We start from the raw sequence: 26,891 nt of genomic DNA, 5'->3' as shown, positions 1-26,891 counted from the left end.
CAGAGCAGGGTTCGAATTGGACCATGGGTCCTGGGGGAGCCAACATTTTTGAGGGTTTGGAGACGGGAAATTTTCACTTTGAAGCAAATTAATTGACGCAATTTGGCAACATAACGGGTCTCAATATAAATAAACAAATGTATCATTTGCTCCTCTTTTAGAACGGTGCTTGCTGGGTTAAAGACCATGTGAAAAACATTCTACTAGCCGTATTGCATGATTGAACTCATTTATTAATCAGAATAAAGAAAAGCAGCAAGGGGACACACAGGCAACGTTTTTTCTGCTCAAAACACCCCTTCAAGAATCCTGTATAATGGTCTTACCCTACGTTCACACTGAAAGCGTCAAAAATCTCCTGACGCCAGCATCTCGCTGCTTGGTGCGTTCACACTGAAAGCGGCATGCACTGTTGACGCCTGCAGTGGGCGGGGCTAAAGCTGCAGTGGGCGGGGCTTAAAGCTGCGCTGCAGAACTGGAGGGAACAGTGGGAACAGCCTACACATCTTCAGTTTCCTATTTCACCATAGATCACAGTTTGGGACGCCTTCTTTATATCTTAGCGTTATTTCCGCGTAGATAAGAGTGGGTTTGATGCTCCTTTAACAAGTTTGGTCCGCTGATCAACATCAACCGCCAGAGCCCTCCCGGTGAACCATTAATCCGCCTAGGCTGATTTATGGTTCCGCGTCACACCAACGCAGAACCTACGGCGTAGGGTACGCGGCGACGCACACCGTACTGCGACCCTACGCCGTCGGCTACGCCGTCGATTTAACGCGGAACCATAATTCAGGCGAAGCTGCAGTCTGTCTGCGCTGATCACTGACACACCGGGTCGGAGCGGATTTGGTCATACAGAAAATCGAACTCTATAACCTGTCCACCATAACCAGCCAATATTTTAGAGCTCCCCCTAAATTTCACAAAGCAGTCTTTCAGGGGAGCCAATGTCCTTCTTAGGGGAGCTCAGCTGCCCTTAGCTCCCCCCCAATTCGAACACTGTTCCAGAGTCATTGTGATGGTACATCAACTTCCAACAGGTTTAATGAACCTCTGTCATGGTCTTTATTGCCTTCACTGGCACTATGTAACTTTGAGGAGCATGGTAGGAACCCTGCCACACTAAAAAACTACTACGGCTTTGACTGCTTTACGGCATACGTCACTTCCCCGTCACTTTTAATCATACTCTCGATCTCGTTCTCACCTACGGTGTTGAAACTGATGGTCTGTTGGTGTCACCTGTAAACTCCCTTTTATCCGACCATTACTTAATAACGTTTGAATTTAATTTTGTTGATGTTGAAGTGCAAAATAGGAGGTATTATTTTAGCAGATGTTTGTCTGATGAAGTTATTGTTAAATTTAGGGAGGCCATTGCTTATCTTACGACAGTGCGAAATAGTGATGTAGTCGAGGCCAGTGACCTGGGTTCTACCTCTGCAGATGTTGATTTCCTTGCTAGTAACACTGCTGATTTGTTGCATTCAGCTTTAGATGAAGTTGCTCCTTTGAAAAGGAGGGTTTCTAGCCACAGGAGCTTAACTCCCTGGTATAATTCAGATATCCGCATGTTGAAACAAAACGTGCGTAAAATGGAAAGGAAGTGGTACTCTTGTAGGTCTGTAGACTCTCATCGTGAATGGAAAGATATTCTAATAGTATATAAAAAAGCCATTCGCAAAGCCAGAACAGCTTATTATTCAACGTTGATAGAGGATAACAAAAGTAACCCACGTTTTCTGTTCAGCACTGTAGCCAGGCTGACAAAGAGTCACAACTCTGTTGAGCCGTGCATTCCTGCAGCTCTCAGTAGTGAGGACTTTATGGGCTTCTTCAACAGTAAAATCGCGAGAATTAGAGAAGAAATCAACCAGCCGGTTGTAGGTGTTTCTTCAGCTTTAGCGACTTCCCTAGGCTCTGACTTGTCTCTAGACTGTTTTGATCCTATAGACCTCCCTGAGCTGACTTCACTCGTTAATAGAGCTAAGTCAACCACATGTATGTTAGACCCCATCCCGACTCGACTATTCAAACATATTTTTTCTCTTATTGGTACGACAATACTGGACCAAATTAACTTATCCCTAAGTTTAGGATATGTACCACAGGTTTTCAAAGTCGCAGTAATTAAACCTTTACTTAAAAAACCTTCTCTTGACCCAGACACCTTAGCTAATTATAGACCAATTTCCAACCTTCCATTTGTGTCTAAAATTCTGGAAAAGGCAGTTTCAAGCCAGTTATGTGACTATTTGTATAGAAATGATCTGTTTGAAGTCTTTCAGTCAGGGTTCAGAATGCATCATAGTACAGAGACAGCACTTGTTCGAGTCACGAATGACCTCCTTATGGCCTCAGATAAGGGATTAGTTTCCATACTGGTTCTACTGGACCTCAATGCTGCTTTTGACACTATAGATCATGGCATTTTACTGCACAGGTTAGAGCATGTTGTTGGGATTAAAGGGACAGCTCTATGTTGGTTTAAATCATACCTATCTGACAGGTTCCAGTTTGTTCATGTACATGAGGTTTCTTCAGAACAGTCAAGGGTCTGTTATGGTGTTCCGCAGGGTTCAGTGCTAGGGCCAATCTTGTTCAGTTTATACATGCAGCCGTTGGGAAGTATAATCCAGAATCACGGCATACAATTTCATTGTTATGCTGATGATACGCAGCTCTATTTGTCTATGAAGCCGGATGAAACAGAACCGTTAGTTAAACTTCAGGCATGTCTTAGGGACATCAAGGACTGGATGTCCAGAAATTTCCTGCTTCTAAATTCAGATAAAACAGAGGTTATCATTCTTGGTCCAGAGCATCTTAGGAAGGGATTAGATGGTGTTGCGATGGCTTCCAGTGCAACTGTGAGAAATCTTGGTGTTATTTTCGATCAGGATTTGTCGTTTAAACCATATGTCAATCAGGTTTGTAAAATAGCCTTTTTCCATCTCCGTAATATTGCAAAGATTAGGAAAATCCTCTCACAGAGTGATGCAGAAAAACTAGTTCATGCGTTTGTATCTTCTAGACTAGATTACTGTAATGTGTTGTTAGCAGGATGTCCAAGTAATTTGCTGAATAGGCTCCAGCTGATCCAAAATGCAGCAGCACGAGTACTGACAGGAATTAGCAGGAGAGACCACGTCTCTCCAGTGTTAGCGTCGCTCCATTGGTTACCCGTAAAATTCAGAATCCAATTTAAAATTTTATTACTTGCGTATAAAGCCCAAAACGGCTTAGCTCCGCATTATTTGCAAGACCTGATAGTGCCTTATGTTCCTGTCAGAGCTCTCCGTTCTCAGAGTGCAGGTTTACTCGTAGTTCCTAGAGTATCTAAATGTAGATTTGGAGGGCGGGCGTTCTGCTATCAGGCGCCACTACTATGGAACCAACTTCCAATCTGGGTTAAGGGGGCTGACACCACCTCCACCTTTAAAACTAAACTTAAAACATTTCTGTTTAGTAAAGCCTATAGTTAGTGTTTAGTAAACCTCTAGCTGGTGTTGGTAAATCTCTAGGTAGTGTAAACTTTAGTGTGTCAGAGTCGCTCCTGTGGTTTCTTGTGCTGGCCCCCCCTTCTCCTCCCTTTTCTCTCTTTTGTCCATGTTGCAGCATCCTTTGCCGGACACCGGAACCTGCAGTGTGGGAGTGAGGGGGGCAGGGTAACGGCCCCTTTTGGGCGGGGGAGAATGTTCGTCCCTCAAGACTCCTCTCCCTGGCCCTGCCCCTTCTCAACCTTTCCCCGACCCTGCACCCCAACCTGGGACTTGATGATTGGGCCGGAGCTTCGGGAGCTGCGTGCTGGCCTGCGGTCCCCACCCCTGGTCATCCCGTTGCTGGCCCCCCCTTCTCCTCCCTTTTCTCTCTTTTGTCCTGCAGGTGGCCGTGGGTGGCTTGTAGCTTGCATTACGGAGCACAAGTCTTTTCCTGACCCTGCACCCCAACCTGGGACTTGCTGATTGGGCCGGAGCTTCGGGAGCTGTGTGCTGGCCTGCGGTCCCCACCCCCGGTCATCCCGTTGCTGCTTCCACCTGCCTGCTGTGCTGTTGCCGTCCCTGACTCACCAGTCTGGCCCTCGGCAGGAGGGTCCCCCCTGATGAGCCTGGTCCTGCTCAAGGTTTCTTCCCTCCTAAAGGGGAGTTTTTCCTTGCCACTGTTTGGCTTAAGGTTTTTCTCCCACTAGGGGAGTTTTTACCTGCCATTGTTTATGTAATAACTGCTCGGGGGTCATGTTCTGGGTATGGGTCTCTGTAAAGCGTCTAGAGACAACTCTGTTGTATTAGACGCTATATAAATAAAATTGAATTGAATTGAATTGAACTTCCCCCTCCTTCCCGATTCGTAGTCGAGACGAAAGCTGGGCGGGGCTTGGAGCGCAGAGCTCAGCAGAAGTTGGTATCATGGCCGAAGCAGCGAAAAAACCGAAGAAAATAAAAGTTTTAACGGAGAAGGCGAAAAAAAGAAAGCGGGAGAGTAACAAGCTAAATGCCCGGACAACAATAAACATTGGCCCGGCGTTCACTCGCTACAAGCCCTTGTAGCCGTCGTCTTGGACAAGAGATGGTTGTAAAGAAGTTCATCACCTTCAGGTATGCATTTCTGTCAACACCTATAGTACGTTTACATGCAGCAGTTCAATCGGGTTTCTGATCGTATAAGACATCGTTCCGACTTTAAAACTGCATGTAAACACCTGAACCCGATCTACTTCGGACCTATGTCGGACATTTAGTAATCAGATTGCAGCACCTAGATAACCCGTTCGCAGTCGGAATGTTAACAGCATGTATACGGGGGATCGGATATTGCAGTCTGTGCATGCTCGAGAATTTCCTCTGGGAAAACAAATGCAGCGACGGGGACAGGATCTTTCCGGCAGTACGCGCTGGTGCTCATGGGAAATCTAGTGTTCTTTCTGGTAAAGCACTACCACTTTTGTCCAAAGGAGCCGCCAAACTCAACAAAAGCTGGAAGTTACATTGTGCTGCTTTAATGTACTCAGTCTCAAGTTTTTAATCCAGTTTTACTAGTTTGAGCTCTGCAGTTTCATTGTGTCATTAAAAACAACGTTTATCACAATAAAGAAGCAGACAGATGAAAACAGGGGGAGTATTCTGGTTTATTCACAAACACACTCCACACTCTTCAGCTCAGTACGTAACAAAACGGATCCAGGCAATAAACATGTCGACAAAAGAACTAAACAAAAGATCAAATGTGGCAGAAGGAATCCAAACAAAGAGCAGCAGCCGCGACGGAAACGTAGCACAAAGTGAAGCACTGGCAATAAAAGCACTGTGTGATGGGTAAACACAGAGCCAATCATCTGAATGTGGCTGAAAATAGTCCCTGCCAAGCTTTAGGTTCAGGGAAACTGCAGCTGAAGGTCAGCTTCACCCTCCACCTTTGACTCCCCACAAATGACCTTAACGTAACGTGACTGAAGCAGATTTCTGCTGCTGAACTCAAATGTTCTGCTGCTGGAAACATCTGAGGCCGCAAGCTGCTCCATCAAAAACAGCGACCAGAGCTTCGTCCTTTAATAACACAAGACACAAACCAGAGAAAACTCTGAACACCCACGGCAGGAAACATCCACCCACAGCCCCCCCCCAGACGTCCACACGGGAAATAAATAAGAGACACTTCAGCCGTCCTTCATCCTGGTCTTCACCGTCCTCCTGATCTAGTTCAGACTCTACGTCAACAGAACATTTGTCTTCCAGAGTCAGATGAGATGGTTTAAAGCATCCTGCTCCAAAGGGACACATCTGATTTAAAACGACTGCATTAGTTTATTAAAGGGGACCTATTATGAAAAACACGTTTTTTCTTGCTTTAACATATATAAAGTGGTCTATTCAATTCAATTCAATTTTATTTATATAGCGTCTAATACAACAGATGTTGTCTCTAGACGCCTTCCAGAGACCCAGAACATGAACATAAACATAAACCCCCGAGCAATTATTACATAAACAATGGCAGGTAAAAACCCCCCTAGTGGGAGAAAAGCCTTAAGCCTTAAACCGCAGGCCAGCACACAGGTCTCCCCTCAGCCTGCCAACTCAGAGGAGGAAAGTAACCAAATTCTGCAGTGTCTGTACAGCCGCCCGGATGAGCCGTCCAGTGTGATGTGACTTCTATGAGCCGTTCAGATTCTGTGCATTTTCTTTACGTAACCAAAATGCAAACCACGGCCACAACTATAAAACCGTGTAACTGCATGCGAGCGTCCGACTATCACATCGCACTGCGTGACATCGGACGCTCTCTGTCCATCTCCCTCCAGCAGCTGCCACTTTATTGAGGTTTTTGTAGATAAATGAGGAGGAATCATAGAGATAACTTCTCATTTCAACTAACTGTATCAGCCGTTCCTCATCCATGACCGTTTCCTACAGCGCTTTCAACCGGCTTTCAACGCGAGCGGCAGGAAGGAAATAGAAGCCGGGCGTCCGACAAATGTTCAGCTCAAAACGGCGCGCTACATCAGTTAGGATAGTCCAATAGAAAATAAAGCAAATGGATGGATGGAATTGATTTTGTCGCTGACGCTCGCTCGCATCGCATGCAGTTAGGACACGGTGTAAATCCGCCGGCCGGAGCTTCCGCCATTTTTTCATAGCGGTGTATCGCGTCATTCAGGCAGCCAATCAGCACAGAGCCTCATTATCATAGCCCCGCCCACTCAGAATCCCACATAGATAATGATGTTAGAGACTGGGAAGATAAAGACATGGTTTAGAGGCTGAATTTCTAATTTATTTAGCAAAAACAATCAAAAGCTTGTTTTAAAGACATTCAAGGCCTGTTTAAAATAGGTATTAGATGCAATAATAGGTCCCCTTTAAGTATGAATATTAAGTTTACATATTAGTAGGCCGGAGTAAATGAAGATGGAGCCGCGGAAATATGACTAAATTCTCCACATTTATATCAATTTGATTCATGCAGTTCGAACCTAAACGCTCCAGAAATCCACTGTAGAACATGTCAACATCTACTGGATCAAGATTCATGTTCCTATGGTGGTACAGACTCATTAAAAGCTGCTTCTTGTAAGTGTAAAATGCTTGAACATGTCCTGTGTCTCCTGCTCTGGTGCCGCCGGACCCTCATCAGGAAGACGTTAAATACAGACTTTAAATCTTCTTCTCATCTGACTCTGCTGACGATGATGAACAAGATCAGGTCATGAGATGGGTAGTGGTTAGGGTTTAACTCTGCTCTAAAGCTACCAAATATTTAGAAAGAGAGGAAGACGCCCTGACAGGAAGTGAAACAAAGAAGAAAACGGTTCTGCTGAGCCTTCGATCTCCTCCCCGGCTCCCCCTGGTGGTAAATGTCTTAAACCAGTCAACATGTTGGAGAACAAATGTTTGTGCAGTTTTAAAGCAGACGAGGGAAGACCAGTATGCTAACGGCTGGTTTCTCTCTGCGTACCACGGCAGACGCCAGGAACCTCCAGGAACCTCCGGGAACCTCCAGGAACCTCCGGGAACCTCCAGGAACCTCCGGGAACCTCCAGGAACCTCCGGGAACCTCCGGGAACCTCCAGGAACCTCCGGACGCCTCCTGCTCTGCCCGCAGACTCAGATGAAGCTCTCCTTGTTGATCCACATCAGCGTCCGCGTCTCGTTGGGTTTGCACTCGTACTCGATGCTGCTGAACTTGTTGCCGAACTGGCAGTGCTCCCTCTTGTAGTAGTTGTAGTACTTGACCTGCCAGACCGTCTCAAACGTCCCCGCCTTGTTGAACTGCAGAGAGACGGAGACACCGTCGGCAACGCTGCACAGAAACCACCATAACACTGCCCCGTCATCGTTATCATCATCACCACCGTCTGCCTCGTCATCCTGTTCTCAACTAAACCAAGAAATACAGGGAAAACTGAGAGCTTTTTAAAAATCTATTTTCATCTTTTAGTGGTATTTTTATATTTATGTATATAATTCTGCAGGTTTGTATTTACAATATTCATGTTTGGAAGTAACGATTTATTTTCACCGTAACATTTATCTTTTGTCTTGGTGTTACAAATCCTCTAAACTCACTTTAAAGTTTAGCTTTTTCTCAGAATTAAAAAGCAGAAGAGTTACTTTTATTGTGTCAGGTTTACATTTTTTAATTTTGAACGTATTCAGTTTAACGTGAATAAATAATTAACTTAACCCTAACTCCGAACCCCAACCCTAACACGGTTTGTGTCAAAGCACTAGTTTTACAGCATATTCCAATTATTTCAAAGTTTAAGCTTTTTTATAGTTTTCCACTATTGGCTCTGTTTTCAGGCCAAAAAAGAAAATGTCTCTGTTAGGCTAAAACTTGTTTTTGCGTCTCTTCTTCCTTTAAGCTCCCTTCCTTCTTTAAAAGTCTTTCTTTTCTTAGACGTTTCAGTTTGAATCCCATGACTTAAAGGAGCATGAGGCTCCTTTTAAGAAATGAGACTCTCTAGCGCCACCCTTCACCACGACGGCCGTTGGGGGTACTGCAGCCAACAGTGAAGCCGGCACGGGAGAACGGGGAGAACGTGCATGCAGCGTCATGTGACGTCACATCCGCAGCCCAGCGCGGGAAATTCGGGACCGAATTGCAGCGCATTTTGCAGCACACAGCCTGTTCAAGGCAACGGAGAGATACACTAGAGGGCTCATTCTTTTGGGTTTGGAACGCTTCATCTGACATTATTACTAGAAAACTTAAAATGTATACAGATTTTTTTCATAAATCTTGCCACAATCCGGCCTCAAGCTCCTTTAACTGTTGTAAGAAACTACTTAATTTGAAACACCTCCATCCTGTGGTTAGACGTCATTATGACACAGGCAACCAATCAAGATGCTTTGTGGGACGTGTCATTATGGTCCATGACTTATCTAAAACAGTAAAGAATATTCTCGTAAGTACACAACTATCTTTGCAAGTTCTCACGGTCCAGGAAAAAGAAGAGGTGGGCTGGATGTGGCCCGCGCCACCAACAGACAGATTAAAACAGGTTCCTTAGACACTGCCACCATCAGGTCACGCTGGGAATGACATCACTGCCACCATCAGGATCCTCCAGTGTCCGGCAGTCTGAATATGTTTTGTTGGTGGTTTTTCTGCTCATGAATTCCTCTCGTCTCACCTCGATGCTCATTTGGATGGGTTGCCGGTCCCCGCTCTTGGTGTGCGGGACGCCCTCAGTGTCGTACTGGCCGTGGTAAACCACCGACTCGTCGTCCCTGGACTGCTGCTCCAGGGGGAAGATGATTCCCCCGATGTTCATGTTGCTGAGAGGAAGAGCAGGAACATTTATGTTATGGTTTTGATAGTTCCTCTTTCTATTTTGAAGCCTAGTGTCTTTGTGTTTGAGTTCTGTCTTAACTTTCCTGTTTCCCATCTGCCCTGATCGTCTGCACCTGTGTCTCATTTACCCATGTGTATATCTGGTCTTGTCTTTCCTTTTCTCCCTGCTGGTCTGTACTGTTTCCTCCCTCCGTGTTTTTCGTGTCAGGGTTTTGGTAGTTTTTGATTCATGTTTAATCTCTTGTTTTTGAAACCCTGCTCAGCAGCGCCTTTTGTTTGTTTGATTAAATAAATCGCTATTTTGGGAAACTCCTGCCTCCTGCTCTCCTGTATCTGGATCCACTCCAAACATTTCCTAACAATTTATGCAGCAGATAGAGCTGAGAAGTGTTCCAGATCAAAACTACAAAGGGAAGACAACCTCCAGTCTGCAGGACGCTGCAGCTGAGACACCGGCAGATGTAAGAAACACCTTTAAAACTGTTTCACAACAAAACATCTCATGGATTCATGTGATGTTCTGGGCTCTAAAAGTGGAAGATTTAATCATTTTTGCTGCTTTGTGTATATTTATTTTACACTTTTTTTTTCAAATTTTTTCCTTTAACACATTTGTGTTTCCTTTTCTTGGATACGAGATTCTTTCAAATGCTCCTAGTAGTTGCTGAAATTAGCTAATTTAGATTTTATTGTCATTATACATGGGTACAGTGAGATTAAAAGCAGCATCACCTCTCCAGTGCAAGACAGTGCAAACAGATAAGAAATATAAATAATATAAAAAGGTTAAGGTGCATTTTGAATAGTGAAATCAAGACCTGAGGTCCTATCTACAGATAACATATAACTACACGTGGTGGAATATTGCACAGATAGGCCGGGAAAAAGTATTGCACGGTAAAAAAACAGTAATGAAGAATAAATATATAATATATATAATGAATAATAATTACACATTTTAACTTTATATTAATTATGTCATTTTAGAGCAATAATCTTGAAAAGCGGCCTTGTTAGAAACGGGTTCAGAGTGCCATATCTGGACCCAGACGGCTTGCCATACTCGCAGCTGATCCCGCATCATTTATTCAGGGGTGTCGATGCTGCGGCCTGCAGATCAAGAGCCGTCTTACACCGTGCAGGCGCTTGCGGGCTGTCTGTTAGGAAAAAGCATCAATTATTCTGTGTAAATGTGCGCGGGTCTCGTCCTCTTACGTGGCCTCGACGTTGCCGGGCTTCGCCACCACCTCGATCTTGTACTTGGAGCCGGTGAGCAGCTTGATGGTGCGGGTCTGGCCGAAGCGGCTCCCGTCCACCTTGAAGAAGACCGGGCCCTCGTTGGGGTGAACGCGCAGCGCGATGTTGAGCTGGATGAGGGGCGGCACGTCGTCCATGGTCCCGGCAGGAGAGATGCTGATGCTGATGCTGATGCTGAGGCCAGGAGGGAGCCGAGCTGACTGAGGCAATGTTTCCGCTGTGCGCCTTCACAATAAAAGCTTTCCTCATCGTCCTTCACGGTTTAAAAAATAAAATGAAATGCAATGTAAATAAAAACAAAACTAAATGATCAAAGTTTATTTTATTCACAGTAGAACACGTCGTGTTGAATTAAATTATTTGACCATTTTGCTTTGATTGTGATAGCAGCAACATCGGGAGAACCGTCACCTGCTTTTAGAGGGTCCATGAGGTTCATAAAAATCTACATTTGAACCATAACCAAAGACTGTTGAGGAAGAACTGAAAGAACCCTCTGTCATGTCACCGACACGATTCTGAAGTACTCCGGAAGTGTCTTTTCCCTCTAACTGTATGGTGTTGAAAATAGGCGTCTCAAACAGGTCTGGAAACCAGCTGGAGGACACCCTCCTTATATCTGTCACATTTAGCTGTTTGACACAAGATGCAGATGAGGAGATCAAGAATATTTTTATTCTTGATCTCGAGGGGGTCTTTTGTTGTACTACTAGAAGTAATCACACAACAATGAGAAGGACAAGACATCCATCCATCCAGGATGGTCAGGACCACGGTCAGTCTTGTCACTGCAGGACCAAAGTCAGGACTACGGTGAGTCCAGTGGCGTAGCCAGAAAAGAGACTTTGGGTGTGCACCAGCAAAGACTGTGTGTGCCAAATTTTTTTTCAACAAAACTAGATGTTACACCTCCACAAACATTCAAAAGCATGTATATATCCAACATTATTAAGAGTGCAAAACATATCCACATGTTGTGTGTGCTCTCAGTATATAATAAGTATAATAATATATATAATATAATAAGTAATATAATAACTAAACTTAATGCATGTCCTAAAAAAAACATAACAAAAACATAACCACACACACACATAGCTGCCCAATGAAGCAAACATAGTGAAATATACTCAAACACTCATGCACTCAGAGCCATAACGTATCCACATTACGCATGATCAACAAAGCTATTTAACCAGAGGCAGAACACAACTATTTGGCTTAAGGTTGGCCTGATGGTTTTATTATAAAACCATCAGGCCAACCTTAAGCCAAATAGTCGCCTCAGTGGCAAGTTTCTTTCTGCAAGGAGCAGTCAATCACTCTTCAACACACTTTTCCAGGGTGCCTTTTCAGGGGCCATGGCTCTCTGCAATTCACTAACAATAGTTATACCTAGGCGTAAGCGAGATACCAATTCTTTCCACATAACATAAGATATGCATTTATGTGATAACCACCGGTTTCATGATGCTTCAGTGTTTTTGAAAGACACTGCCATACTGGGCATCTAGGTTTTTGTGCAACAAGCATTTTTAATAGCTTTGAATAAATTGCAAATCTTGCTTATGCAATCTTTCCATATAAATCATATTTAGATATTAATCACTTAGTATCAAGTGGCTCTTCCTACACTTCCACCTAATATTAGACCAACCTGTTGGCTTCCCCTGCCTGTCCTGATTCTTTCTCTCTCTTCCTCTCTTCTTTTTTTCTACCTCTCCATAAAGTTACCGTCGATCCAAAACACTCGCGCTCCAGCGCATGCTCGAGGGCGCGCGCATTGGAGCTGCAGCTCATAGTGTGTGTGTCGGGGAGGGGAGGGGGGGGGCTAATGACGTGCTGCTGTTATTAATCATATACATTACACACAAACGCTGTTAAATACAGAAAATGCACACTTCAAATCTTTTTCAAACATGAGCAACGAGAGGCTCCTCAGTCTCTCTGTGAGCGTCGTCGCTCTGACGGCTCTGGTCCTGTTGACGACTAAAAAAAGGCTCCACGGAGCAACTTGTTACAGGCAATGCTATCAGAATACGATGCAAACAGATAATCTTGGATAAAACATCTCTGTCGCAGGAGTCTAAGACTTCAATAATGGACGGGAACTCATGTCCGCCATCCACCTTCCGTTTGATGAGTTGTCTAAAGGCTGATTTATGGTTCCGCGCTACACCGACGCAGAGCCTACGGCGTAGGGTACGCGGCGACGCACACCGTACGTTGTGCGTCGCCGCGTACCTTACGCCGTAGGCTACGCCGTCGTTTTCACGCGGAACCATAATTTAGGTTTAACAGTCCAGCTGCCGCGACACATCGCCTGACAGGGGTTTTACATGCAAACATAAGATTTTTTATTTTGAATTATTTTGAACATCATGATTACATACTAATAGCCTAGATTTAAAATACAACATGTTAGTAAGACTATACCAAAAAACTAAATAAAAAGCATCAAACTTTTGGGTGTGCCAGCTGTCTCTGTGGGTGGCACTGGCACACCCTGGCACACCCGTGGCTACGCCACTGGGTGAGTCCCTGTCGCGATTTGGTTGATAGGACCAAAATGCAGGAGAGCAGGAGGCAGAAGTTCCCAAAAATGTGATTTATTCACAAACACACAGTCAGAGTTCAGGGGGCCTGGGCACAGCTCAGGGGGCCGCCCTCGGGACCGGGCATACAGTTCAGGGGGCCGCCCTTGGGGCGTCGGCTCGGGCCTGAGCCCCGGGCTTGGTGCACCTTGGTGCTGGCTGAAGTGCGAGCAGGGTTCATGGCAGGGACCTTGGTGCTGACTGAGGGGCAGGCAGAGGAAAGGAGACAGGCTGGGATGTGTCAGGGACCACCTCGGGAACAGGAACATGGTGAGGCGATAGTCAGTGCCTGAACTGATCTGAAGGCTCTTGAGCCCATCTAGAGCCAGGAAGGGTGAATCCTGCTTCTGCCAACACGGCTTTGTCTTCTTCGCCTTCCTGGTAGAACTCCCACAAAGCATAAGACTCTCCAGCTGGGTCCATGCTGGCTGGTCCGTTCTGTCACAAATTGGTTGATAGGATCCAGATTCAGGAGAGCAGGAGGCAGGATTTCCAAAAAATGTGTTTCATTGAGAAAAATAAACCAAACGTGCTGCTGAGCAGGGTCTACCAATAGAGCTAATCACTAGAGCAGACAAAAACCTGACAGGACACAAGTTGGGTGGAAACAGTATGGACCAGCCAGGAGCAAGGGAAAGACAAGACAAGATATACACAACGGTTAACGAGACACAGGTGCAGACGATCAGGGCAGATGGGGAACAGGAAAGTCTAGACAGAACTGAAACACAAAGACACGGGTTTCAAAAATAAGATGGGAACTAAATAACCAAACCGTGACAGTCCTGTCACTGAAGGACCACAGCAATTCTGTCACTGCAGGACCAAAGTCAGGACCATTGTTAGAAACAAATTCTGAGTCGGCTATTGAAAGAAGGGACCAGCCCAATGATCCAGAGCCTGTCTACAAATACAAGTCGCTACACACTACGCAATGGGAGGACACTTACACAACCTGTGAGTCACACAAAAAGGCACCAGATGTCGTTCCTCCCGAGAGCGTACAAGCTTTATCAGAAGTAAAACAAACTTTTTTAGCATTGTCTTACAGTTGATTTTTTTGTTGTTTTTTTTTCTCAATAGAGCGGTCCTGTTGTGTCAAAGTGTAAGAAACGTCGTTATTCATATTGTTATATATATGTTGTGATGTATTATCAACAGCCGTCCCCCTGAATCACAGCGGTGGTGCTGCAAACAGCATTCTAATCTGTAGAAGGAACCAGACAAGTCAGACGGGATATTGGGGACAAAGGGACTTGAAAACTAGTTGGAACAAGCCCGCCCTGACTTAGGTCATACCAACCTACGCTGCTAATTAATTCATGCATCCATCCATTAACTTCCGCTTATCCAAGATCAGGTCACGGAGGCAGCAGTGTAAGCAATGAGGCCCAGACCTCCCTGGATGGTGCTGGTTTGCTTATTCAGGTGGATCAATAAATACTAAGAACTATCTATTATACATACCTGATGGATACTTCAGGTGTGCCGGGGTCTTCTTCAGAGATCTCGGGAAAATAAAGAACAGAAGAATTATATTTTCTTAAGGTTCAGGATTCACTATGTTCACGACCTAGTCCTTCTCAGGTCTGAGACACAGCAGCATGTCTTCATTCGACTGATTACATAAAAAACAATAATAATAAAACGTTGATGGAATATTTACAATTTAATAAGTTACTGTTTGAAGTAAGATGAGTAAACTCACAAACGTGGTCTGTGCTGCAGATGTCACGACTGACTGATTGATGCTTTAAAGACGTTTGCGCGTCTCAGGATTCTTCATTCATTTCTGCCAACTTATGTATCTGCAGAAACAGTCATGAACGGTTGGTCACAATCTGGGACCGGATACCATGTTGACTAAGGGATCATACAAGGGCTAATACCTGGCTACAGCAATCTCTTAAAAAAGTTCAGAGAGGACGAATCCCTGAAAGCTGCGGGGGTCCAACACAACAATAAAACCACTACAGACAGGAGACCACGTGTAGACAAATCAGCAAATTTATCTCACAATCTCTTAAAACTTTAAACGTGCTGAGAGCAGCGGGAGAGCGCCTTCCTCAACCTGGATGGATACGCAAAAACACATCACTGCTGTATGTGCGCGATCACATACACACACGCACAGGTGCTGTAATGAGTCACACGCAAGGCCCGACCCTTTTGCCCACTGTTTTCAGAGCTTCACTGTACTGGAGGCTGCGGCCAGATGATGGATGTTGTCTCCCCAGCCCACATGTCCTCCCACCAGACCTCCACCTGAATGTAAACTGCTGATGTTCCTTATAGTTTTGCTTGATTGTGCCGTGTCAACTTATCAATGGTCTTTTTATACAAAAACACACCCGTTAACGCGTGCACACGTGGCAAACACTGGACTGCAGAATTGACCTGCTCATAAGCCCCTCCCTCCCCAGTGACACATCATATCCCGTAAAATGACACCCACCTAAAGACACCCCTTCCAATCTGACGACACTTTCTGTGATGTCATTTCCTGTGACATGTACGTAATTTTTATGCACAGGATTTCATCTCTGCTTTTTACAGATGAATATATATATAGGGGAATATATATAAGGGGGAGGGGGGGGGGCTGCATGTCAGGATGTCAGCAGGTATCCACCAGACATCCATAGAGACAGGTGGAAGCAGCAGCGGGATGATCAGAGGGGGGACTGCAGGTCAGCATGCAGCTCCTGAAACTCTGGCCTGCAAACATGCATAGAAGTGAAAAGGAGGGAGCAGACCAGCACAACAAACTACAAGAACAATGGAGAACAATGATGGTTATGAGATACTTCTAATTAATAACTGAGAAAGGAAAGAGAAGGAGGGGTGATGGGCACCGCTCAGTGGATCATGATGGTGCCCCCCTGCAGCGTAGGCCTTTGTGTTGTAATAAATGCTATATAAATACAATTGAATTGAAATTATGTCACAATTGATTGGAAAATCTCATCGTGTAATGTTCCTTTAAAGGGGACCTATTATGAAAAACACGTTTTTTCTTGCTTTAACATATATAAAGTGGTCTCCCCTCACCCTGCCAAAACAGAGAAGGAGGAAAGCAACCAAATTCTGCAGCGTCTGTAAAGCCGCCCGGAGGATCCTTCCAGTGTCATGTGACTTCTACGAGCCGTTCAGATTTGTGCATTTTCGTTACGTCACCAAAATGCAAACCACGCCTCGGTCTCCTCCGCTGCTGAAACCACGCCCACAACTAACTCTGCCGGCCGGAGCTTCCGCCATTGTTTAGAAGCCGTGGCTGTTTGAACAACGAGGGACAGTAAACATTAGGTTTTGCATCGACACTTACCCTCATAAAAGGATCAGTAACAACACCACGGACCCGGCAACTGCACACGAGCCAGCGGTAAGTGACGTTAATTTTTTATGTTATTGATATTTGTTTACAAGTATGATCTTTGCATGGGCTAAGTATTTAGCTTAGCTCCGGTGTTACTCCGTGTTACGGCTCTATTAGTACCGTAATACATTTTATTCTGTTTATGGTTTCAAATCTTCCAAGCAAAGCACCTGAAGCTGTTCAGACACCTTCAGAAGACGCACGGTCCTTCCTTGAGCCAGCAATAGTGCATAAATGTTATTTATATACAATTTATGTTATTTTATTTTTTTTAACAATAAAGTTGCCATTTGTGAACCTTCAGTGTTGTGATTTCTTTACAGTTAACATGATTCATTTGTCTTGTAACATAAGAAATTAAATGATGATGAATCGGAGTAAATAACTGTGGTGTACCTGTTTAGAATTCAATTAAAGCTTGGAAGACGAGGTGACCCGGATCCCTCTTCAGGGAACTAAATCCTGATTTATGGTTCCGCGTTTCACCGACGCAGAGCCTACGGCTTAGGGTACGCGTCGATTTAACGCAGAACCGTAATTCAGGATTTAAGATCCGTTTACACCGTGTCTTACTGCATGCGAGCGTCCGACTATCAAGTCGAGCTGCGTGACATCGGACGCTCTCTGTCCACACTGAAACCGTTAAACTCGCGGCCAATTAGGACAGTCCAATAGAAAATAAAGCAATGGAATTGATTTTGTCGCTGACGCTCGCTCGCATGGGACATGCTTTAATAGTGTACGGAGCCGCTGCTCTTCTCCCCAGAGCGAGGCTTTGTCTCCTCCCCTGCTACACGTCATTCAGGCAGCCAATCAGCGCAGAGCCTCATTATCATAGCCTCCCCTCCCCTCAGAATCCCTCATAGAGAAGGAGGTTAGAAGCGGTAAAAATAGAGACATGGCCCACAGGCTGAATTTCTGATTCATGTAGAAAAAACAAGCTTTTGATTGTTTTTAAGACATTCAAGGCCTGTTTAAAATATACATTAAATACCATAATAGGTCTCCTTTTAATGAATGTGTTGTGAAAAACTATCAACACAGGAATAAAGACGTGACAGATGGTCCATGTTCAGTAGATTTAATACATAATTTGCATCCAAACGGGTCAAAACATACATCAGGAGCCTCAATGCAGAAGGGATGGAGTTTTGGGATACAGAGTACTCTGAACACTACAAGAATGATGGAGACTAAACACGAAATCTTCTCATAACAGGTCACTGCAGCTGTGTGCGACAGCAGAGCAGAAAAGTCTCAGAGACCAAATATGAGTCACCAGCTGTACCAGGCTAAAAGTAGTCAAATGAGTAAATAAAAGTTAACATTTCAACATGCAGAATATAACAATGTAAATTAAAGCTGCAAGCAGCGATGAACGGGCCCTCGCACTCACGGCCACCATCAGAAATGAAACCACCCACGACTTCCTATGTCAAACCATTCAAAAGTTATAGCAGAAAAAAGGGACAACCAATCAGAAGAAGGGGCGGGGCTAATTCAGGCCAATGAAGGTCAAGGACTCCATACAGAATCTGATGACACCACCCACGACTCTCTATGTCAAACCAATCAAAAGTTATAGCAGAAAATCGGAACAACCAATCAGAAGAAGGGGAGGGGCTAATTAAGTCCAAAAAAGCTCAAGGACTCATTACAGAGTCCCATGACACCACCCACGACTCTCTATGTCAAAACATTCAAATGTTATAGCAGGAAATAGGGACAACCAATCAGAAGAAGGGGCCGGGCTAATTTTCCCCAATTATGATCAAGGACTCAATACCGAGTCCCATGACACCACCCACGACTCTTTATGTCAAACCTTTCAAAAGTTATCGCAGAGAAAAGTATTCTAGGGGGCGCTGTTGAGCCGTTAGGCCACGCCCATTAATGCAAACCATGAAATATCAAATTTATCGCCAGGCCTGGCTTGCATGCAAAATTTGGTGACTTTTGGAGAACTATCAAATATGGACCAATCAGATGAAGGGGAGGCGCGCTTTTTGGCATCTAGCGTCGCCAAGGTAACACTTTTGAAAGAGAAAAGTAATGCGCGTAGTCGCAAGATGGAGATGCACATTTTGAGGTATAACACACCTGGGTGCACGTTACGGTTCGGGCCGTATTAATTGCCAAAGGAATGGCATAAATTGCGCCAAAATTACACAATTAATTCAAAATGGCTGACTTCCTGTTCGGTTTCGGCCATGGCGCCATGATACTTTTCTTTAAGTTGCGACATGATACAGGTGTGTACCGATTTTTGTGCATGTATGTCAAACCGTATTGTGGGGCTTGAGGCACAAAGTTTTCCGGGGGGCGCTGTTGAGCCATTTTGCCACGCCCATTAATACAAACCATGAAATATCAAATTTATCGCCAGGCCTGCTTTGCATGCAAAATTTGGTGACTTTTGGAGAACTATCAAATATGGACCAATCAGATGAAGGGGGGGCACGCTTTTTGGCGTCTAGCGTCGCCACGGTAACACTTTTGAAAGAGAAAAGTAATGCGCGTAGTCGCAGGATGGAGACGCACATTTTGATGTATAACACATCTGGGTTCACGATACGGTTCGGGCCGTATTAATTCTCGAAGGAATGGCATATATTGCTCCAAAATTACGCGATTAATTCAGAATGTTCAAAATGGCCGACTTCCTGTTCGGTTTCAGCCATGGCGCCAAGAGACTTTTCTTTAAGTTGCGACATGATACAGGTGTGTACCGATTTTCGTTCATGTACGTCAAACCGTATTATGGGGCTTGAGGCGCAAAGTTTTTTCTGTCTGAACCAATCAGATGAAGGGTGGACGCGCTTTTTGGCGTCTAGCGTCGCCACGGTAACGCTTTTGAAAGAGAAACGTAATGCGTGGTGTCGGAGGATGGAGACGCACATTTTGATGTATAACACACCTGGGTGCACGTTACGGTTCGGGCCGTATTAACTGCCGAAGGGATGGCATAAATTTCGTCAAAATGACACGACTAATTCAAAATGGCCGACATCCTGTTCGGTTTCGGGCATGGCGCCAATAGACTTTTCTTTAAGTTGTGCCATGATACAGGTGTGTACCGATTTTCGTGCATGTACGTCAAACCGTTTTGTGGGGCTTGAGGCACAAAGTTTTCCGGGGGGCGCTGTTGAGCCATTTTGCCACGCCCATTAATGCAAACCATTAAATATCAAATTTTTCGCAAGGCCTGACTTGCATGCAAAATTTGGTGACTTTTTGGGCACGTTTAGGGGGGCAAAAAGGCCCTCCTTTTGTCAGAAGAAGAAGAAAAAAAAAAGAAAGAAAGAAAGAAAAATTCCTACAGATACAATAGGGCCTTCGCACTGAAGGTGCTCGGGCCCTAATAATCAGACAAAAATGACCACATTCATCAAATTCTGATTAAACAAGTTAATAGTGAACTTGAACATGTATTTCCATCAATCACAGTGAATCTTTAAACATTCAGAGTTGATCAAGATTCATTATATCAAACATCCGACAGGTTCACTTGACAGGACAGATGATCAGAAGAGCTGAGTATCTTCCTTTGTCATTAGGACCAGGACTGAAGAACGGGTGGAGTTTCTCCCTGAAGGAGCAGCCAGTAAAGGAGTAGATAAGTGCTGCAGCATCTACATCATGAAAGGAGACCAGACCCTCCTCATAATCCACAAACACCCCCAACTTCTCTGGAGGAGAACTGACATGGAGAAGGACTGGAGGATCAGCAAGAGCTTTGTACTCGTTTCCTTTTCTGAGACAAACAGTCCAGTAACCATTCTGAGGTGTCAGTGGGATTTGTCCCTTCCGGTTGATCGACTCTCTGGCCACTCCTACATCCCAGTCAGTCTTTCCTTTAACTTGAACCTCAAAATAAAATCTGCCTGAAGAGAAACTCTGTTTTCCTAAAACACAAACACATTTAGAGAATCTCTCTGGATTATCTGGACGCTTATTCTTCACATCACCATGACAGGCCATTTTTCCATCATCAGACAGGATGAGTTTACGATGTGCTGTATCAGGATCAAGAGTCACATCAGCTTCAAACTGCTGGATCCTCCTCAGCTCAACTTCAAACAGCTTCTTCATCTTTTCTCTGAGGTTCTTCTCCAGCTGGTCCACAGCTCTCACCACAGTTTCCTCATATGAAGGTGGATGGACTCTGACCTCTGTCCAGTTCTTGGTGGGTGGAGCATCTTCCAGGGATGAGAATCTTTGGAGGAGGTGGAGGTGATCTTCAGAGCGTGAGAGCTGCTCCACCTCAGAGCTCCTCTTCTTCAGCTCACTGATTTCCTGTTCCAGATCTTTGATCAAGTCTTCAGCCTGTTTCTCTGCAGTTTTCTGTTTGTCTTCCATCTCCTTCATGAACTCCTTCAGACGTCTCTCAACAGACTCCTTCAGATCAGTGAAGACCTGAACACCTTCTGCTTTCTCTCTGTCTGCAGCATCGTTACTGATCTTCAGAGACTCTTTGATCTCCTGAATCTTCAGTCGTCTCTTCTGGATCATCTGCTGAATTTCAGCCTCTGTCTTCTCCAGATCTGCCTTCTTTCCTTCATATTCTTCTCTCAGAGGAACAAACTCATGAGTCTTGTGGTCTAAAACAGGGCAGAGCATGCAGACACATGTCTGGTCGGTCTTACAGAACAGCTCCAGAGGTTTATCGTGCTTCGTACAAATCCTGTCCTCCAGGTTCTCCACAGGCTCCACCAGCTGATGTCTTTTCAGGCCTGACATTGTCAGATGAGGCTCCAGGTGAGTCTCACAGTAGGACAGCAGACACACCAGGCAGGACTTCAGGGCCTTCAGTCTGGTTCCAGTGCAGACGTCACAGGGAACTTCTCCTGGTTCTGCAGCTTGTTGCTCTGAGCTGCTGCTGCTGGATTTCTGTTGAGCTTCACGTCTGAACTCAGAAACCATCTCTCTGATGAAGGTGTTGACTTTCAGCTGAGGTCTGGTGTTGAAGGTCTCCTGACATATGGGACACTTGTAGAGAACATTACCATCCCAGTGATGAGCGATGCAGGTTTTACAGAAGTTGTGTCCACATGGTGTGGTGACTGGATCAGTGAACACATCCAGACAGATGGAGCACAGGAACTGATTTGCAGATCTCAGGTTGCTGCCAGCAGACATGTTGGTTCTCTGGAAACAAAAGTCAAAGTGTGAAACATCAAAGCTGCAATAATGAAATGAAGAAGAGTTTAGATTATTAATGTCACGACTCCAGAATAATGAACTATTTCATGTGAATCATTTTCCTCTAAACGTTCCTGTTCTTTGAGCACAGTAAGTTTGAGTTTTCCAGAATAACATTTAGTAAACAGAGTTGAAGTTTTGTAGTCCTGCTGACAGAAACACAGTAAATGTTTTCTTCTTCCGGCTCTCGGTGAAGGCGGACGCTTTTCTGCTCCCTCTCCCTCCCTATCTGCCCTGCTGCTGCTTTTTGTCCTGTCTTGTCTTTTTAGAGCGTCTCTTTTTCACATCCTCCGAAACTCTCTATAATCATGGAATTGGTTAAATGGTCTCTGAGCATAATTGACCAAATTTTTGCGACGAGAAGTCAGGGGACAAGGGAACCCTCATGCCCCGACAGGACTTTTTCTGCCGGATACATGATGGACTCATGGAAGCATTGGAGGATCATGTGCCTGTCGATTCTGTCGGTCGAGGACGTGCAAGATGCCTTCATAATTGGATTAATGATAACAGGATTTCTGCTTTTTGGAGCTGGTGGATTCCTGGTATATCGACAAATGCGTAAGTCGTCGACAGCTGTTCTGGCCCTCTCAGAGCTGCCCGACGTGGCTGAGGGGATAAGCTCTGCGACAACACACAGACTCTAACGCTGTGAGAGCTGAACTCATTGGCAAGATGGAAAAGACCTTGGAGAAGTTGGAAGCTCGGCTTGGCGGGAATTGACCACAAATTCGTCTGATTGGAATCGCCATTGTTGAACCAGAGACTTAAGGCAGACGGAAAATGACTGGAATCTGTCTGTTTTTCTCATTACAATTGTTGATTCTACAATCTGACCTTGACAGAGCAGCCTGGGAGGCAGCTCCAGTCACAATCTCTCTGGAGGAATGAAAACAAGGTGCTCTCCCCCCCACTGGCCCTCCCCTTCCCAGGACATCTGTGGACATGTATCAGAACTGTACCGAGCCGTCTGATAACATCAAGGACAATGGCTGAGGAGCAGCTCTGGGGCAAAGTTCACAGACTTACTGCTCACACACACACAATGATAAATACACCTCCCTTTAAAGTCAACGCCTTCCCTGGCTCCCTTCTTATCAGCCCCCCCAACACAGTCAACAGGTTTGAGAGCCGCACCAATGGCCACGGTGCTCACTTGGGGTACTGTGCCGGGATCCCCCGCCTCTAGAACCCCCCCGCCCCTAGAACCCCCCCCCCCCCACACACACACACACACACACATGTGCAAGTCTTGTGATGATGATGTTGTGCTACGCCCATGCGCTCATGTGAACTCTGAACATTTTGTGAATGTGTAATTCAACTTTAAAGTCGGGTCACCCGGAATCAGCTTTAATATGCCTCCTAAAATGGCCGCCTTGTTGAAAACTACAAGACCAGCATGCCTTGCGAGTGGGAGGGTGGCGCCTAGAGCGGCGCGCACCCAATCACTGGCCGCGCGCTGGTGACGTCATCGCAGCGCGCAGGGGAAACAAATCCCTCTGTTGCTCCGATTTCTTCCTCTTCCTTCTTCATCAGCCAAGCTGGTCGGTTCGTCCAGCTTGGCCTCGTGCCAAGAGCCCCTCAGGATCACACCTTCTTCCACCCCGGTTGGGGGGGCCCGGACGCCCGCGCGTCTGCGACCGACGAGCAGGGGCACACGGCACGAGTGATCGGCCCCCCAGCCGCGCCTAGAAACGCGTGAGAAGGCTCCATTGATCCCGAAGCACGGCCCGGCACGAGGCGGCGCCCACCGGCGTCCCGTTACGTTTCAGTTGAAGGGACGCGAACGGAGAGACTGACTTGGAAAACCCGGCAGCAACGCGACCCGCAGTCGACAAAGCCCGCAGCTGCCCGATCCGGATCCCGAGGAGGCGTGAGCTCATGAGCCCTGATGATCAGTATAACTTAGAGCGGTTCAGAACTGAGATTACTGCATACATCATCATCATTGTTATCATTATTGTGTTCGTTATTTTGTAGTCGCCGTTTTCTGCCAGTTATTCACGTTTGAAACGCCCGCTTTTGCCATCTGGTCCGATTGCATGTGGTGAGGGCGCGTCCATCTTTAAAATACCACAGAGTCCTGCCGTCTTTAAATACCGAAGCCATCTTTGTGCAGCCACGATGTTTTAAACCATAGATGTTCGTTGATATCATGTTTACTATTGCGTTTGATTTCTTTTACAATCCATGCATTTAAGTTTCATTTTATTAGGGCCCGAGCACCTTCAGTGCGAAGGCCCTATTGTATCTGTAGGAATTTTTTTTCTTTATTAGGGCCCGAGCACCTTCAGTGCGAAGGCCCTATTGTATTTGCAGGAATTTTTAGGGCCCGAGCACTTGCAGTGCGAAGGCCCTATTGTATTTGCAGGAATTTTTATTATTATTATTTTCCTGACAAAAGGAAGGCCTTTTTGCCCCCCTAAACGTGCCCAAAAAGTCACCAAATTTTGCACCCAAGTCAGGCCTGGCGAAAAATTTGATATTTATTGGTTTGCATTAATGGGCGTGGTAAAATGGCTCAACAGCGCCCCCTTGAAAACTTTGTGCCTCAAGCCCCACGATACGGTTTGACGTACATGCACGAAAATCGGTGCACACCTGTATCATGGGGAAAATTAAAGAAAAGTCTCTTGGCGTCATGCCCGAAACCGAACAGGATGTCGGCCATTTTGAATTAATCGTGTCATTTTGGCGAAATTTATGCCATTCCTTCGAAAGTTAATTCAGCCCGAACCGTAACGTGCCCCCAAGTGTGTTATACATCAAAATGTGCGTCTCCATCCTGCGACACCACGCATTACTTTTCTCTTTCATAAGCGTTACTGTGGCGACGCTAGACGCCAAAAAGCGTGCCCACCCTTCATCTGATTGGTTCAGACAGAAAAAACTTTGCGCCTCAAGCCCCATAATACGTTTTGACGTACATGAACGAAAATCGGTACACACCTGTATCATGTCGCAACTTAAAGAAAAGTCTCTTGGCGCTATGGCCGAAACTGAACAGGAAGTCGGCCATTTTGAACATTCTGAATTAATCCTTTAATTTTGGAGCAATATATGCCATTCCTTCGAGAATTAATTCAGCCCGAACCATAACGTGCACCCAGGTGTGTCATACATCAAAATGTGCGTCTCCATCCTGCGACTACACGCATTACTTTTCTCTTTCAAAAGTGTTACCGTGGCGACGCTAGACGCCAACAAGCGCACCCCCACTTCATCTGATTGGTCCATATTTGATAGTTCCCCAAAAGACACCAAATTTGGCATGCAAGCCAGGCCTGGCGATAAATTTGATATTTCATGGTTTGCATTAATGGGCGTGGCAAAATGGCTCAACAGCGCCCCCCGGAAAACTTTGTGCCTCAAGCCCCACAATACGGTTTGACGTACATGCACGAAAATCGCTACACACCTGTATCATGGCACAACTTAAAGAAAAGTCTCTTGGAGCCATGGCCGAAACCGAACAGGATGTCGGCCATTTTGAATAAATTGTGTCATTTTGGCGAAATTTATGCCATTCCTTCGGCAGTTAATTCAGCCCGAACCGTAACGTGCACCCAGGTGTGTTATACATCAAAATGTGCGTCTCCATCCTGCGACACCACGCATTACTTTTGTCTTTCAAAAGTGTTACCGTGGCGACGCTAGACGCCAAAAGGCGCGCCCCCCCTTTATGTGATTGGTCCATATTTGATCGTTCTCAAAGTCACCCAATTTTGCATGCAAGCCAGACTTGGCGATAAATTTGATATTTCATGGTTTGCATTAATGGGCGTGGCCTAACAGCTCAACAGCGCCCCCTAGAATACTTTTATCTGCCATAACTTTTGAATGGTTTGACATAGGAAGTTGTGGATGGTGTCATGGGACTTTGTACTGAGTCATTAAGCTTAGTTGGCCTTAATTAGCCCCGCCCCTTCTTCTGATTGGTTGTCCCGATTTTCTGCTATAACTTTGGAATGGTTTGACATAGAGAGTCGTGGGTGGTGTCATCAGATTCTGTATGGAGTCCTTGACCTTCATTGGCCTGAATTAGCCCCGCCCCTTCTTCTGATTGGTTGTCCCTTTTTTCTGCTATAACTTTTGAATGGTTTCACATAGAGAGTCGTGGGTGGTGTCTTTTCTGATATGCTTATGGGGGGCGGTGGCCATGAGTGCGAGGGCCCGTTCATCGCTGCTTGCAGCTTTAATTAGGGCCCGAGCACCTTCAGTGCGAAGGCCCTATTGTATCTGTAGGAATTCTTCGCGTTATTATTATTAGGGCCCGAGCACCTTCAGTGCGAAGGCCCTATTGTATCTGTAGGAATTCTTCGCGTTATTAGGGCCCGAGCACCTTCAGTGCGAAGGCCCTATTGTATTTGCAGGAATTTTTCTTATTATTATTTTTTTTCTTCTGACAAAGTGATGGCCTTTTTGCCCCCCTTAACATGCCCAAAAAGTCACCAAATTTTGCATGCAAGTCAGGCCTGGCGAAAAATTTGATATTTATTTGTTTGCATTAATGGGCGTGGCAAAATGGCTCAACAGCGCCCCCTTGAAAACTTTGTGCCTCAAGCCCCACGATACGGTTTGACGTACATGCACGAAAATCGGTATACACCTGTATCATGGCGCAACTTAAAGAAAAGTCTCTGGGCGTCATGTCGAGAAACCGAACAGGAAGTCGGCCATTTTGAATTAATCGTGTCAATTTGGCGAAATTTATGCCTTCCTTCGGCAGTTAATTCAGCCCGAACCGTAACGTTCCCCCAAGTGTGTTATACATCAAAATGTGCGTCTCCATCCTCCGACCCCACGCATTACTTTTCTCTTTCAAAAGCGTTACCGTGGCGACGCTAGATGCCAAAAAGCGTGCCCACCCTTCATCTGATTGGTTCAGACAGAAAAAACTTTGCGCCTCAAGCCCCATAATACGGTTTGACGTACATGAACGAAAATCGGTACACACCTGTATCATGTCGCAACTAAAAGAAAAGTCTCTTGGCGCCATGGCCGAAACCGAACAGGAAGTCGGCCATTTTGAACATTCTGCATTAATCGCGTAATTTTGGAGCAATATATGCCATTCCTTCGAGAATTAATTCAGCCCGAACCGTATCGTGAACCCAGATGTGTTATACATCAAAATGTGCGTCTCCATCCTGCGACTA

The 26,891-nt window shown here is 45.4% G+C and overlaps 2 protein-coding genes across 3 annotated transcripts; both read right to left on the bottom strand.

Moving 5' to 3' along the window:
* Positions 1 to 7,050: 7,050 nt before the first annotated feature.
* On the bottom strand, positions 7,051 to 10,750 carry cnrip1a (cannabinoid receptor interacting protein 1a). Of its 2 annotated transcripts, XR_009783289.1 has the most exons (4): positions 10,516 to 10,750; positions 9,140 to 9,284; positions 7,505 to 7,769; positions 7,051 to 7,474 (listed from the first exon to the last, which is right to left on the bottom strand). XR_009783289.1 is itself a non-coding variant. In XM_061732953.1 (3 exons), exons 1-3 carry the CDS (start codon positions 10,692 to 10,694, stop codon positions 7,605 to 7,607), a joined length of 489 nt encoding a protein of 162 aa, XP_061588937.1. In that variant the 5' UTR covers positions 10,695 to 10,750; the 3' UTR covers positions 7,051 to 7,604. The 2 variants fall into 2 exon arrangements, 1 of the variants encoding a protein (XP_061588937.1); XM_061732953.1 differs by having other exon boundaries at positions 7,051 to 7,769.
* A 9,281-nt stretch (positions 10,751 to 20,031) lies between these two features.
* LOC133453080 (E3 ubiquitin-protein ligase TRIM21-like) lies at positions 20,032 to 21,666 on the bottom strand. Its single transcript, XM_061732943.1, has one exon. It carries the CDS (start codon positions 21,664 to 21,666, stop codon positions 20,032 to 20,034), a length of 1,635 nt encoding a protein of 544 aa, XP_061588927.1.
* Positions 21,667 to 26,891: the final 5,225 nt, after the last annotated feature.

This window comes from Cololabis saira, chromosome 1, assembly GCF_033807715.1.
Source record: "Cololabis saira isolate AMF1-May2022 chromosome 1, fColSai1.1, whole genome shotgun sequence".
NCBI classification, from domain to species: Eukaryota; Metazoa; Chordata; class Actinopteri; order Beloniformes; family Belonidae; genus Cololabis; species Cololabis saira.
The sequence above is the reverse complement of the archived record's forward strand: the minus strand, read 5'-3'. Positions and strand labels throughout refer to the sequence as shown.

Coding starts and splice junctions, on each gene's coding strand:
- LOC133453080 (XM_061732943.1), bottom strand. CDS start 21,666: ATGTCTGCTGGCAGCAACCTGAGATCTGCAAATCAGTTCCTGTGCTCC.
- cnrip1a (XM_061732953.1), bottom strand. CDS start 10,694: ATGGACGACGTGCCGCCCCTCATCCAGCTCAACATCGCGCTGCGCGTT. Junction 9,285..10,515: donor CCCGGCAACGTCGAGGCCAC/GTAAGAGGACGA, acceptor TCTTCCTCTCAG/CAACATGAACATCGGGGGAA. Junction 7,770..9,139: donor CCATCCAAATGAGCATCGAG/GTGAGACGAGAG, acceptor GTCTCTCTGCAG/TTCAACAAGGCGGGGACGTT.